The 12,543-nt window shown below is 46.4% G+C and overlaps 1 protein-coding gene across 1 annotated transcript in view; it reads left to right on the forward strand.

Annotated features, from left to right (window-relative positions):
• Positions 1–10,126: 10,126 nt before the first annotated feature.
• Positions 10,127–12,543, forward strand: part of Ttc25 (tetratricopeptide repeat domain 25) — a 39,190-nt gene continuing 36,773 nt past the window's right edge. The window contains exon 1 of the mRNA XM_005369015.3: positions 10,127–10,327. Coding sequence (XP_005369072.1) covers positions 10,214–10,327 — 114 coding nt within the window. The 5' untranslated portion in view covers positions 10,127–10,213. The remainder of the gene's footprint in view (positions 10,328–12,543) is intronic.

A 12,543-nucleotide genomic window follows, 5' to 3' on the forward strand; every position in this document is an offset into this window, starting at 1 on the left:
GATGGCTCAGAGGTTAAGAGCATTGCCTGCTCTTCCAAAGGTCCTGAGTTCAATTCCCAGCAACCACATGGTGGCTCACAACCATCTGTAATGAAGGTCTGGTGCTCTCTTCTGGCCTACAGGCATACACACAGACAGAATATTGTATACATAATAAATAAATGTTTTTTTTTTTAAAAAAGAAAGCTTTTTAACAAAGACTGGTTTACAGTTTGAGAGGTTTAGCCCATTGTCATGGTGGGAAGAATAGTGGCATGCAGGCAGACATGGTGCTAGAGAAGTAACAGAGTTCTACATCTGGATCCATGGGCATCAGGAAGACAGAGCCATAGCGCCTTCTGAAACTTCAAAGCCCACCACCAGTGACACACATCCTCCAACAAGGCCACACCTACTCCAATAAAGACACACCTCCTATTTCTTCTCAAGTAGGGCCACTCACTGATGTCTAAGAATTAAAATATACAAGCCAATGGGGGCCATTCTTATTCCAACCACCACACTGCCTTTGTAATAATCATATGATTGTTCCTGTCCTTGTCCCTACAACCTGCTGCAGGTGAAGGAGGAAAGAGAGATCCTGTTGGGTGGGGCTTCCTCATTTCCTTGTGCATTTGCTTGTTTGGTCTCCCCAGTGCCTAGGCACCTGTTACTCACTGCATGTAGGACTGGATAAACACTGGAATGTTTAATAAATGAATGTGTAAATAAAATGACTAGGGCATAATAACTACATAGGTCCTTGGTACTCCTAACACCCAAGAGGCAGAGGCAGAAGGATCTCAAATTTGAGGCCTACCTGGTCTACATGGTGGGTTCTAGATCAACCTGGACTACATACCCTTTTAAAAGAGAGAAAGAAGGGGCTGGAGAGATGGCTTAGCAGTTAAGAGCACTTACTGCTTTTCCAGAGAACCCGAAGCCAGTTCTAGGGACTCCAGTGCATGCTAACTTCCTTGGGACACCTGTTGGAACAGGGTGCGCATAAACCCGTGAGCACATACACATACATATATAAAAAATGTTTTGTAAAAAGAAAGAAAAGTTACTCACGGTAGCACACACCTATAATTCTAGAACTTGGGAGGTGGAGACATGGAGATCAGTTCAAGGCTACATAGGTAAAAATGAAGAGGGCTTGCCTGGCATGCACGAAGTTTGGGTTTGGTCCCTTGTGCCAAATAAACTACTTGGTGTAGTAAAGCATGCCTGTAATCCCCTGTAGAGACAAAAGATCAGAATTTCAAAGTCATCCTTGGCTAGAAATTGGGGGTGGGGTTAGTAATTGAAGGAAAAAAAAATGAAAACAAGAGGGAGGAGATGGGGCCAGAGGGTCTTCCTGAACGCACCCGATTCTAAGCCACCTCTTGGGACAGCTGGAGACAGAGCTTCCAGCGAAGGTATACTGAGATCCACCCTGTGCAGAGCCGGGGTAATTGTGACTTCTACACCACTCACTCTCCCCAGCACTGATCCCCAGTACAGGACACAGCTACCGCTAACAGTGTGTCCTGGAGAAGCTCCCTCCCTCCGGGAAGAAGAGCCAGAGTCCCTCCTCCTCGCCTGATAATGACTGTCCACTCAAGGGATGTAAAGTGAAGGCGTCTCCAGGTCACTGAGCAGCAGCTATCCTTCCAAGATGCCACGCTCTCTAGTGCTCAGGAAACAGAGTCCAGGCTTCTTCCCAGAATCACCCCATGCATGCCCCCCCCCAGTCTCCCTCTCTGCCACAACCTTCTCCTCATCAGATATGTGCCAGTGAAATTCTCTTCTCCCTCAGAGGAACCTGCCTAGCCACACCCATTCGCAGAGATCATACACTCTCGACTTATATATGACACATTAAACCTTACTTCTAAAGGTTATTATTTTTGCTTTTTTTTCTGTCTCCTTGTCCCTGCTCCCTATTCAGAAATTCTCTCGAGTAGGCAGAGGTCATGATGACAAGGCCAGAATTACTAACCAACACCTACTGTTAGGATCTTAGGACTCCGTGGGTAAAAGCATTTGCCTGGAGAAGCTGACCATCTGAACTTGACCCTCAGAGCCCATGCGGAGGGAGAGACCCCACCGACTCCACAGCCTTGCCCTCTAACCGCCACAGATGCACCGCACACAGCAAATCACAATCTCATCGCATATGATCACGACAAATAAAATGTTTATGCTTTAATTTAAAAATTAGTTCAGGACACTGGGCCATTGAGACAGCTAAGTGCATAAATCTGCTTACTACCAGACCCGACAATTCTGAGTTCAAACACTTGGAACTCACGAGATGGAAGGAAAGAACTGACTCCCATAAGTGCTGTCCTGACTTTAATAACCAAGCGGTGATCGTGAACAGGCACGCATGGACGCACACACACACAAATAAGTAAGCAAGCAAGCAAATAAAGAGAGAAGCTTTGAAGACAAAGGGTGTTTAGCAGCCTCATCCTAAGCAGGGATACTTTCAACTCTTTCTCACGGGGTAGAGACTGTTCCTGTGACAAATCTCTAAAGCAGCCAGAAGGGAAAGAGGTTTGTCTTGGTTCACGGTTTCCAAGGTTTCAGTGCAAGGCAGGCTGAATCCACTGGGTTGGGTGTGAGATGAGTGTTGGGAGTATTATTTTCAGGTGTATGTGACTTTTGTTTATGCTGCATTTGTTTAACTCTGTGAAGCTAGGTCACTGTGCCTGTCTACAACACCTGATGGTTCTAATAAAGAGATGAACGGCCAATAGCGAGGCAGAAGCAAGGATAGGCGGGACTAGCAGGCAGCGGGCATAAAGAGAAGGAGAAATTTGGGAGGAGAGAGGAAGGAAGAGCAACAACAGAAAAAGAAGAGGACGACGCTAGAGGCCAGCCACCCAGTCACCCAGCCACCCAGTCACCCAGTCACCCAGTCACCCAGCCAGTCAAGGAATGAGAAGGAAAGCAAGACGAGCAGAAGAGAAAGATAAAAGCCCAGAGTAAAAGGTAGATGGGATAATTTAATTTAAGATAAGACAAGCTAGCAAGAAGCAAGCCAAGCTAAGGCCAGGCAGTCATAACTAAAAACAAGCCTCTGTGTATGATTTATTTGGGAGCTGGGTGGTGGGCCCCTCAAAAAGCAAAAAGAGTAAAGGAGAACCAGGAGAAGTGCGGTGAGGTGAGACATCCCCCCAAAGCTCACCACCGCAGATCGACATCCTCCAGCTGGGCCCCCATTCTACAGTTCCCGACTTCTCGCAAGGTCACCACCAGCTGGGGACCAGGCCTCCAACCCCTACCCCTGGGGTAATGCTTCACATCCACACTCTTGACGCACTCCCTCAAGGAGTATGTTTGCACCCAAATGCTGCTTCTTTGGAGCTCCTTGAGCTCAGAATCGGAGAATGTCAGAACCAAAGGAGACTCAGAAATCCAAGTGTTGCGGAATGAGAGGATGGCTCGTCCAGGTATGACTCAATGGGAACAGCACTGCAGTGTAAACCTGAGGACTGAATTTTAATCCCCAGCACCCACATCATGTGGGATGCCCTTCTGTACGCTGTGCAAATGTTTTACTGCCATTGGCTAATAAGGAAGCCGATTTGGCCAATAGCCAGGCAGAATAGAACCAAGCTAGAAATCCAAGCAAAGATAAAGGGAAAAAGAAGGTGGAGTCTGAGAGATGCCAGCAAACCACCAAGAAAGCAAGACATGTAGAACAATACATAGATTAATAGAAATGGGTTCATTTAAATGCAAGAGCTAGCTAGTAATAGGCCTGAGCTATCAGCCAAACAATTATAATTAATATTAAGTCTTATAGTGGTTATTTGGAAAATGGCGGGCAGGAGAGAAATGCCCGATCACATACCCACATAAAAGACCGGGTGTGGTCACATGTATCTGTAACCCTAGCATGATAGGGGAGGGAGACAAGATCACTTGGGCTTGCTGGTGGCCAGCCTGGCTCCAGGTCCAAAGAGAACCTATCTCAAGGGACTAACGTGATAAAGCAGAACCCCCAACATACTCCTCTAGCCTGCACGCACATACACATCCATGTAAACTAACACACATACATACATACATACATACATACATACATACATACACAAAAAAGAGGAAGGAAGAAAAGATGGAAAAGAAAAGGAAGGAAGGGGCTGGAGAGATGGCTCAGAGGTTAAGAGCACTGCCTGCTCTTCCAAAGGTCCTGAGTTCAATTCCCAGCAACCACATGGTGGCTCACAACCATCTATAAATGATATCTGGTGCCCTCTTCTGGCTTGCAGGCATACACACAAACAGAATATGGTATACATAATAAATAAATATTAAAAAAAATGGCTCTTTGCTTTTAAAAAAAAAAAAGGAAGGAAGGAAGGAAAGAAAGGAAGGAGGGAGGGAGGGAGGAAGTAAGGAAGGAGGGAGGGAAAGAAAGGAAAGAGAGAGAAGAAAGGAAGGAAGAAACCCAACAGTCTGAACTGTTATTTTCCAAAGAATACACTGGAGAAACTAAGGCCCAAAGAAATGACCTTACTGCAGATGGAGTTATTGTTGAGAGTGGTTTGAGCAACTCTTTTGGAAACTGTCACTACATGGTAAAACTTGAAAAAAATCACAATCCCTAAGACTCTGCAGGTCTACTCCTAGGTATATGTTCTTGAGAATCTCATACACCCTTCTGCCAGGAAACACCTCTGTGGAGTTGTCCCAAGAGCACTATTTGGTGTGACCCCAAACTAGAAAGAGCCCAGCTATTCTTCAGCAAGGGATGGATGGATGGGTACAGCAAGCAAAATAAACAACTTGAAGCTGTGTGCTGTCTCTGTCAGGGTTTCTATTGCTGTGATGAAACACCACGACCAGAAAGCAAGTTGGGGAGGAAAGGATTTATTATTTGGCTTACACTTCAGCATTGCTGTTCACCCCTGAAGGAAGTCAGGACAGGAACTCAAACAGGACAGTATCTAGGAGGCAGGAGCTGATACAGAGGCTATGGAGGGGGAACTGCTTCCAGGCTTACTTCCCGTGGCTTGCTTCTTCAGCCCACCTTCTTATAGAACCCAGGACCACCAGCCCAGAGGTGGCACCACCCACCATGGACTGGGTTCTACCCTATTGACCACTAAGTGAGAAAATGCTGTACAGCTGGATCTCATGGAGTCATTTCCTCCACTGAGGCGCCTTTCCTCCGATGACTCTAGCTTGTGTCGAGTTGACACACAGAACCAGCCAGTACCGTGGCTGACTCTGGAGAGTAGAAATGACCAGTCTAAACTACAGTAGAAGATCCTGTCTCTGTATATCACCCCTCCAAAGAAAAAGAAAAAGGGAAGTATTACTGAATACTGCCAATGTGCAGGCAATTATTCTACAAGGCATAAAGAGACAGCCCAGATAAGAGATGATTGAAAGACGTGAATATTTACTTGTGCAGGGAAGATATATAGAGGATGCTAATCAGTACATGAGAAAATGGTCAGCATCTCTACAAGAGGAAAAAACAAGTTAAAAACCAACAACATTGGAGCCTGACAGAACGGCACACGCCTGTGATCCTGGTACCTAGGAAATTGAGACAGAAGGGTTATGAATTTCAAGATGTGCTGAGCTTCCTAGACAATTTCAAAAACCAAACAAACCACAGCCCCTAGGTCCCACCATAATAAGACCCTGTAGGGCCTGCTCGGCCGCCTTTTGTTGGACTCTAGCGTTCAAACACCGAGAATGAGTCGCCCTCAGAGACCATCTCACACACCACAGCCGATGCAAAAGCATGAGGATTTTATTAATTCTGTCATGACAGGGTCCCCCAGCATTCGGGAAGCCGAGGGACCCCGAACAGCTGGTACAGTCTACTTTTAAAGGAGCCACAGAAGCAAGCGGGGTTGTTCTTTGACTATTCTGATTGGCTTATTTGAAAGGGCTGTTACCAATAATTGACTGGAGAGCTGTTGCCAGATCAGATGAGGTAAGAGGTCATTTTGACGCAGTTTCCCAGGGGACTGAATCAAAACATACGTATATGGGTAATTGTTCAGGAACTGAGTACATGCGAGTGTAGCTGTTAGGTCCTTGGTTCCCAGGGGAGGAGGGGAAGCACTATGGCACAGAGGCTGAGAGGATTCAGAGTTGTCAGAAATGGCTTCAGAATTGTCTTAAAGTCTTACACTTTCTATGCCAGAAAGTTAAAAGCTTTCCTTTCTTCTTCCCTTCTGCCTTTTTCTTTCTTCGCTTGTTGTGGTGGCTTGAGAGAGGGTTTCTCTAGGTAGTCCTGAGTGTCCTAGAGCTCAGTCTGTAGACCAGGCTGGCCTCGAACTCACAGAGATCACCTGCCTCTGCCTCCCAAGTGCTGGGATTAAAGGTGTGCACCACCACACCCGGCTTCTACCTTTTTCTTTTAGGTGCTGGCCAGAGTTTAAATATGATTTTCCTGGTACTTCTGGTATTTTCACTTCCTCTAAAGCTCCTCTCTCTGACCTGTGACTGTTTGTCCACTGTGTGGCCGTCCTTCATGCCAGCTTAACTCAAAGGGCATGGCTTTTTCTCTTATCTTCTCTGCCTCCCTCCTCCTGGCGGCTGCTGACATTTTACAGATGTTTGCCCTGGGGTTTTCTTTAAAACTCTAATGAAACTATCCTCAATATGAAAAAAAAAAAAGACAAGGAAAAATCTCAACAACAATGAATGGGATAGTAAAGTTGCCAACTCCAGTGCTGGAGAGATGACTCAGCGGGGAAGAACACTGGCTGCTTTTCTAGAGGACAAGGGTTCAATTCCCAGCACCCTCATGGCAGCTTACAACTGTCTGCAACTCCAGTTCCAGGGCTCCTGATGCCCTCTTCTGGCCTCTGTGGGCACCAGGCATGCAAGCCAAACACCTATACACAGAAAATAAAATCGCTTTGTTGAGATAGAACTAATGTATGGTAATGACTGTATCCCACAGTCATTCTCAGGAGACGGAGGCTGTGGATTAGCCAGCTCCAAACCTAGCTGGGCTAGAGAGAGAGTTACAAGGCCAGTCAGAGAAACTTAGCACCCTGTCCCAAAGTAAAAAAAAAAAAAAAAAAAAAAAAAGGCTGTGCATGTAGCCCAGTTGATAGACTGCTTACTAGCACGTCCAGAATTCTGGGTTTGCTCTCTGATAACACAGAAACCTGGCTTGGCAGTGCAAACCTGTAATCCCTGCATTCTGAAGGTGGGAGCCAGGAGGAGAAGCCCAAGGCTATCCTGAGATACACAAGGAATTCAAGAGCAGACTGGTACATATGATACCCTCACTCACTCAATCATCAATCAATCAGAAAACAAACTAAGAAGCCGTGCGGTGGTGGCTCACGCCTTTAATCCCAGCACTTGGGAGGCAGAGGCAGGTGAGTTTGAGGCCAGCCTGGTCTACAAGAGCTAGTTCCAGGACAGGCTCTAAAACTACAGTGAAGAGGACTGGAGAGATGGCTCAGTGGTTAAGAGCATTGCCTGCTCTTCCAAAGGTCCTAAGTTCAATTCCCAGCAACCACATGGTGGCTCACAGCCATCTGTAATGGTACCCTCTTCTGGCCTTCAGGCATACACACAGAAAGAATATTGCATAAATAAATAAATAAATAATAAAGCTTCTATATGTGTTTGAGTACAAGTCTCTCTCTTAAACACACACACACACACACACACACACACACGCCATCACATTCTAGAGTGACAAATAGTGACAGAGGAGAGGAGTTTTATTTTCTCTAGGCTTTTGAAGACCCTGAAGATTCAAGCACAGATGTCCTTGGAGGCCGGAGGCCTCCGATCTCACTGGGGCTGGAGCTGTAGGTGACTGTGAGCTGCTAGACATGGGGTACTGGGGGCAAACACTGAACCACTACAAGAGCAGCACATGCTTTCAGTCCCTAAGCCATCTCTCCAGCCATCTTCTAAATCAAACTGTAGATTAGTATGTAGTTCTAAGAACTGATATAAAGAAATCTGGTCTGTTCTTTTTGTTTGCTTGGTTTTGTTTTTCATATAAAGTCTTGCTAAGTAGCTGTGGTGGTTTGAAAGAAAACAGCCCCCAAAGAGAGTGGCACTAGCAGGAGGTATGGTTTTGTTGGAGTGGGTGTGGTCTTGTTGGAGAAAGTCGTCACTGTGGAGGTGGGCTTTGAGGTTGCATATATGTTCAAGCTACACCTAGTATCTCAGTTCACTTCCTGTTACCTGCAAGTCAAGATGTAGGACACTTGGCTACTACTCCAGCACCATGTCTGCCTGCATGGCACCATGTCACGACATCACAACATGATAGTAATGGACTAAATGTTTGAAAGTGTAAGCTGCCCCAATTAAATGTTTTTCCTCTATAAGAGTTGTCGTAGAGCCGGGCGATGGTGGCGCACGCCTTTAATCCCAGCACTCGGGAGGCAGAGGCAGGCGGATCTCTGTGAGTTCGAGACCAGCCTGGTCTACAGAGCTAGTTCCAGGACAGGCTCCAAAGCCACAGAGAAACCCTGTCTCGAAAAACCAAAAAAAAAAAAAGAGTTGTCATAGTCATGGTGTCTCTTCACAGCAATAGATACCCTAACTAAGACAGTAGCCCTGACTATCCTTGAACTCCGGGCCATCCTCTTCCCCTCAGTCTAGGACTGAGATAGGCACACACCACCACACACGGCTTACATATCCTTTACCACTTCTCCCAGTTGTAATCTTGAAAATTTTTAAAAACTACAATAAGACAAGGGAATGACACCAATGTAATAATCTGATTTTGCCAAAAATTTCCAAATTTGGGGCAATCCTCATGCTTCAATCTCTCAGGCTCTGGGATTATAAATGATGCACTCATTTGTGTGCTTGTACATTTGACAGTAAAGACATCTTTTTCTAAACTCTGAGAATGGTTTGCTTTGCTCCTATTGTGTATCATTCAAATGGATTCTACTCCTACTGTGTGCCATTCAGCTGGATTCTGTTTCTATTTTTGTGTTTGAGACTGGTCTCATAGTGTAGCTGTAGCTAGCCTGGAACTTACTATTAGACCAGGCTGGCCTGGATCTCACAAAAAAAAAAAAAACCCTTCTATCTCTGACTCCAGAATGTGAAGATTAAAGGCATAGGCCACCATACCTGGCTCAGCTGAATTCTGGAAACACAGTTTCAGACAAAGTTCTGGGCTGGAGAGATGACACAGAGGTTAAGAGAACTGTCTGCTCTTACGGAAGATCCAAATAGTGCCTTGAAACCATCTGTAACTCAGGTTTCAGGGGATCTGATACTCTCTTCTGACCTCCATGGGCACCGAGCACACATATGGTGTACATACATACCTGCAGCCCAAACACTCACATATAAAATAAAATGGATAAATCTAAGAAGAAAAAAAAAGAAGTTCCTGATTAAGTCACAATCTTAATATAAAAGGCAAACAGACCTTTTTTTTTTTTTTCAAACAGACCTTTTTATAGCAGTGTGGTTGAGGCAGTTAACTGAGCTCCTCAAAGTATTGTGGGAACTTGTAGGTACTATTTTTTTTTAACTTGAGTGTGTAAGCACTTTACCGACTAAGCTATCTATGGGTTCACTTCTTTATTTTGGTGGTGGTTCTGAATCTACAGGGACGGTTGTCAGGATAGACCTTAGTATAGACTTACTGTTAGCAAATGTTCAATAAATGCGTGAAATTGAAAGCGAAACCCATCCCACCCCCATTGTATTGTCATGCAAATGCTCATGTCCCTGAGGGCTCTATTATTTTCACATTCATTTGGCAGGTGGAAGGTGTAGTTTTCAGCTCCCTACTGTCCTTGGCCCAGAATCACGCTGCTAGAAAATGACCGGAGCGAAAAATGCCCAAGTACTCCAAGTCCAAACTTCTGATGGGACCTGGAGAGCTTAAACCTTATGCCTACTTGGAATTTTGCCTCCAAGTCTCATTTTCTTGGCTGCTTTGTCGGAGAGGCTTTTCACGTGGCGACTGGGGAGAGAAGCAAGCTGCCTGAAACAACAGTCACTCTGGAACGCCACTGCCCTGCAGTCGCCGGCCACGCGCTCAACACTTGTCCAACCGGTGCGCAGCGTGGCCGCACACGCGCCTATGTACACTGGGCAGGCTCGCCCGTGATCGACCTTAACACTGCCCAGGGGAGGGGAGGGGCCGGAAGTCAAACTATGTCTCTGGGTTGCTAAGAGACAGGACTGCTACAAGCCCGACGGAGGTTCTCTCCTGCCTCCTTCCCTTTCCGGATGAGCTTCAATTTCCAAAATTCTGGTGACCATGTCCGACGGCGAAGCTGAAACCTTGCGAAGCACCTTTCCCTCTTACATGGCAGAGGGCGAGAGGTTGTACCTGTGCGGGACCTATTCTAAGGCCGCCCAGAGCTTCAGCAACGTGAGTCGCGCTTAAACCTATCTTTGCTTAGCCTTCCTCCTTCCTCGTCCTCCCCCTTTTCTCTCCCCTCCTCTGCCTCCTCCCCCCAACTCCTCCCTCTTTTTTTTTTTTTTTTGCTTCTCCCCCCCTTCTCCTCCCTCCCTCCCTCCTGTCCCTTCTGAGATAGGGTCTTGTTCTATAGACCAGGGTGGTCTCAAACTTGCAACAGTCTCGGGCCTGAGTGATGATTGCAGGTGTGTGTCACCCTCGGAAAATGGTCTCCTCATGTACTTCGGAGGCCAGTTCCCTATCTTGCAGTTGAGCTGGAGAGCTAGAACACCACTACCTGGCTCAACACCTTATTTATTTATTTACTTATTTACTTATTTATTTATTTATTTATAAAGACTTTTTTTTTTAAATGTGTGAGTGCCAGGCAGGCGGATCTCTGTGAGTTCGAGACCAGCCTGGTCTACAGAGCTAGTTCCAGGACAGGCTCCAAAGCCACAGAGAAACCCTGTCTCGAAAAACCAAAAAATAAAAATAAATAAATAAATAAATAAATAAATGTGTGAGTGCCTGTATGTATGCATGGATGCTTGGCTGTTTGTATACCACATGCATGCCTGGTGCCTGTGGTAGCCAGAAGAGAGCCTTGGATCCCCTAGAACTGGAATTACAGGCAGTTATGTGCCATCACCCAGTGCTGGGTGGGATCCAGACCTGGGTCCTCTGCAAGAGTAGTAAGTGCCATTAACCAATGAACCATCTCTATTTTAAAAATAGTCCCTCCATCACCATTTCAAATTCTTTTTACGGGTATGGGTGTTTTGCCTGTGTGTATATGCACATACCACATACATACGTTGCTTTTGGAGGACAGAAGAGAACATCAGATCCTCCGAAACTGGAGTTACCAAGGATTGAGCTACCATTTGGGTGCTGGGACTCGAACATGTGTCCTCTGGAAGAGCAACCAGTGCTCTTGTCTCCAGCCTCCCCCCCCCCTTCTCCATTTTTTATCCCTGGTAGTGTGGGGTCCTGATGATGCCTTGATAATCCACGTCGTGTCTAATATTCCTGGTTGCTGTCACAAGAACGCTGGCCTTCAACATTTTCTCCCGTTTGTTGGTTATGTCCACCAGCTGGCGGTTACCTGTCGCTTGATCAACTCAGTTTCCCGTCATTAGCTGCAGTTTGCCTGAGAGGCTAAGTGTGGACGGCACAAAGTCTCTGGCACAGCCTGGTTTGTAAGAAAGTGGTCAGTTGCCGGGCGGTGGTGGCGCATGCCTTTAATCCCAGCACTCGGGAGGCAGAGGCAGGCGGAGCTCTGTGAGTTCGAGGTCAGCCTGGTCTACAAGAGCTAGTGCTAGGACAGGCACCAAAGCTACAGAGAAACCTTGTCTCGAAACAAAACAAAACAAAAAACCGAAAGAAAGAAAGAAAGAAAGAAAGAAAGAAAGAAAGAAAGAAAGAGAAAGAAGTCACTGAAGTTAGTATATTGTAGTAACCTTACTAAAAAATGGCACCCTTGCACTCCATTGGGAGTAGTTTTAGGGTACGAACCAAACTGCACAGCTATGGGGAAGGGGTTGTTACTAACATCACTCCACTTTATAGATGAGGAAGTTGATACCGGAGTTAGGTAACACACCCAAGGTCACTGCTCTGAACCAGCAGGTGGGGGAGGTAGAGCCTCAGAGCCAATCACTCAGACTCCAGTTGCCCGGGGTGCCAACCTCCACACTGTAAAGTTTTCTTACAACCTTTTCCTTTTGTTGGAGATGCAGTTTAGTTGGTAGAGTGTTTGCTTCCTATGCATGAGGCCCTGGTTTGGATCCTGCTTAAAACTGAGTACCTGGCAGGTAGAGACAGGAGGAACAGATTTTTAAGAGAAGCCGTGGCTACTTAGCAAGTTCAAGACCAGCTTGGGATAGTGGAGACCCTGCCTCAAAAACAAAATTACAGCTGGCCCTTGGTGGCTCATGCCTTTAATCCCAGCACTCAGGAGGCAGAGGCAGGTGGATCTCTTTGAGTTTGAGGCCAGCCTGACCTACAAGAGCTAGATTCAGTACAGGCTACAAAAGCTACAAAGAAACCCTGTCTTGGCCGGGCAGTGGTGGCGCACGCCTTTAATCCCAGCACTGGGAAGGCAGAGGCAGGCGGATCTCTGTGAGTTCGAGACCAGCCTGGTCTACAAGAGCTAGTTCCAGGACAGGCTCCAAAACCACAGAGAA

This window comes from Microtus ochrogaster, unplaced genomic scaffold, assembly GCF_000317375.1.
Source record: "Microtus ochrogaster isolate Prairie Vole_2 unplaced genomic scaffold, MicOch1.0 UNK44, whole genome shotgun sequence".
NCBI lineage: Eukaryota > Metazoa > Chordata > Mammalia > Rodentia > Cricetidae > Microtus > Microtus ochrogaster.